General features: G+C 36.4%; 1 protein-coding gene across 1 annotated transcript; it reads left to right on the top strand.

Moving 5' to 3' along the window:
* The first annotated feature begins 525 nt into the window (after positions 1-525).
* On the top strand, positions 526-2,663 carry LOC141251354 (uncharacterized). Its single transcript, XM_073670312.1, has 11 exons — positions 526-559; positions 730-774; positions 1,226-1,260; positions 1,332-1,382; positions 1,502-1,606; positions 1,690-1,761; positions 1,854-1,925; positions 2,023-2,103; positions 2,261-2,296; positions 2,389-2,444; positions 2,609-2,663. The coding sequence occupies exons 1-11, from the start codon at positions 526-528 to the stop codon at positions 2,661-2,663; spliced, it is 642 nt and encodes a 213-aa protein (XP_073526413.1).
* The last annotated feature ends 352 nt before the right edge of the window (positions 2,664-3,015 follow it).

The raw sequence follows: 3,015 nt of genomic DNA, 5'->3' as shown, positions 1-3,015 counted from the left end.
TTTACACCAGTTTGCGATACTACTTAATCCCACAACACACAACTATTGTAACAGTTCTTATTATCGATAAAAATTTACTTTCAAAAATTGTTGTTCGATCGTTGGATCCCATACTTAGTCAATTAAATCCGGTCTTCGAATCACGCTTTTTGCTCCAAAACAAAGTACATTTTATTTATGTAATATGTACCCTTATTCAAAATAGAAAAACATGATCTTCTTTATACAACTTCGCGTGTTCGTTGATCTCTAAATCTTTCAGCCGGTTGAAGCAGACGTGTATATAACCCATCAAAATCCCAATCTCCAAAATAATCCCAAGGTCAATCCACTCCGAACAAGCGAAGAAGAAGCAAAAGCTGTTTCATAGATCCAATTACATCTTCTTCAACAGCAGTTTGCTTCTTCTGCGCAAAACCAAAAAGGGGACAAAAACAAAACTCACATAAACCCCAAATTCACTCCTCCTCCCTGTATCTTCGCCCTTTTGGTATCTGTGACGGATTTTTTTAATTAGGGCGAACCATGAATATCTTCAAGAAGAAACCTACCGCAAAAGGTACGTGGCCTGATTTTTCTACCATAACCTGTTTTAGATTTGTGGAATTAGCCAAATTTCTCTTCCTTTTCTTTTGCTGCTGTCTGATTCGAGAATCGATTTTGCTTGACTCTGAGTTGTGCGATTTCTTTCGTCAAAGTTGATGGGCAATCTCATTATTTTTTTGGCAGAGGTTCTCCGCGAGAGCAAGAGAGAGATGACGCATGCTACTAGAGGTCAGTATTGCAACTTTGGGCTTCCGACTTTTCTTTGTGAAATATCTAGTCTTTGTTCTATTTTCTGCTACATATTTGTCTTTTCGACATTGATCTTATTACTTGATTTTAGTTTCATTGTAAACTGCGGCAGAGCTGATAAATATTGGTCTTTTGTTGGTTCATCATCTAATATGTGAAAATCACTTCAGCTTTAGATAGACTTGTTTGATGCTTTTTTTATGGTTCGTCGAAGATGCTTTTCCTGAATTGTGGGTAGTCTCAGAGTGCTCACTGAGTTGCTTCAATGGTCTTTATATGTATTAAGTCCTGCATTGCTTTTCAGGCTGATAGTATTTGTGCTCTTTTCATTTATGTGTGCAAATTGTACTAAAAGTAAAACTTTTATGTGTTCATGGTAAGCTCTTTCTTTCTTCCCGAGCGCTAATGCTCTATGTTTCGCTTGCTTCAGGGATAGAAAAAGAAATATCATCCTTGCAAGCTGAGGTGAGCGAAATTTTTCCAATTGTTGTAATTAAGTAGGCACAACAAATTTTAAATATCTATCCTCACAATAGGAAAAGAAGCTGGTGGCTGAAATAAAGAAAACTGCCAAAACAGGAAATGAGGTATGTTCTCCTGTTGACCATATGGTAGTAGATACATAGATTCTTGAAAGCTTATTTATTCCTTGATGTTCTTTGATTTTATCAGATGTTACCTTCTTTTAAACATTTGATTCTTTCAGGCAGCAACAAAGATACTTGCACGACAACTTATTAGACTTAGGCAACAAATTGCCAATTTGCAAGGTAGTCGTGCTCAAATGAGAGGCATAGCAACCCACACACAGGTACATCTTTCAGAGCCACATATTATATTGTCGTCAATATCTTTTTTCTCTTCTAGTCAGCCTAAGAATATTCTCTTTTGCAGGCTATGCATGCTCATACATCTGTTGCGGCTGGCATGAAAGGTGCGACCAAAGCTATGTCTGCTATGAATAAGGTTAGATTACAGTAATGAAATTACCTTTCCATCCTGTTCTTTTTTTATGTATTTTTTGACAGTGATATATGTTATTCTTGCTTTTGCTGCAGCAAATGGACCCAGCTAAGCAAATGAAATTGATGCAAGACTTCTCGAAGCAGTCAGCTCAAATGGACATGACTGTACATTCTTGTTCTTGTTTCTCTTTCTGTATATTATGTTTCATCTGCTACTTGTGGTTTTCTTATCACTGAGCTTTGTCATCTCGCTGTAATGCAGATGGAAATGATGTCTGATGCCATTGACGATGCTGTGGATAATGATGAGGCAGAAGAAGAAACAGAAGAATTGACAAACCAGGTACATTTTGCTGCGACTGTTACTTTTGACTTTAATTAGTTCAGTTATACAATTATGATCTTGTCATTTCATAGGAAAGTTGCACGTGATTTTTCTTGATTTAATATTCTTCTTGTGTCTTAAGCTCATTTCATGAATTGTTTCTCTTTCACCACAGGTTCTTGATGAAATTGGAGTGGATGTTGCATCACAGGTAAGCATTATGGGATTTTGTTTCTGAATCTCGCAACTGTTGATTAAATTTTCTTTTCTAATAATGATATTCATTGTTCTTTAAAATTTCAGTTATCAGCAGCTCCAAAGGGAAAAATTGCAGGAAAGAAGACCGAGGATGTTGCCACGTGAGTATCTTCTCCACTTTATCTATACTCATCTGACTAAAGAAACTGCATATTGGGCTACATTTAGAGCTCCTTGATTTGACAGTCATTGGTTCATCTTCATACTTTTTTCTTATGATTTGTTTCAAAACTATGCTGCTAGTGCTAACTGTTACGTTTGGTAGGTCAAGCATGTCTGACCTCGAGGATCGGTTGGCAGCTCTCAGAAGTGGTTCATAAGTAAGCTCTCAAGTCTCGACAATTCCTAAAGATGAATCTCAGATTTTCAGCTCTTGTGAATAGACGATTTGACAGTGGCCTTAATGGTCCTTCTGCTATTTGGTTTGTACCCTTTTGTTTGTGAGGGAAATGTACTTGATATAATCTCAATTTGTTACCTGATCCTTGCCTTAAGCGTTTTTTAGTTCTATTGATCAGTACCATTTTAATCATGTACATCTTTGTTTTTACTTTATCAAAGAGGAAAAAAGAGATTGGAACCTACTTGTATAGGTACAGAAACATGTATGCACATACCGATGTTAGGAGAAATTTATTACTTTATCAACAATATATTTTGATTTGGGTGTAA

The sequence above is a fragment of the Phyllobates terribilis genome, unplaced genomic scaffold (genome assembly GCF_046119375.1).
Source record: "Phyllobates terribilis strain yellow unplaced genomic scaffold, ASM4611937v1 Scaffold_6962__1_contigs__length_40828, whole genome shotgun sequence".
NCBI lineage: Eukaryota > Metazoa > Chordata > Amphibia > Anura > Dendrobatidae > Phyllobates > Phyllobates terribilis.
This window is presented reverse-complemented; position numbering and strand designations above follow the sequence as displayed.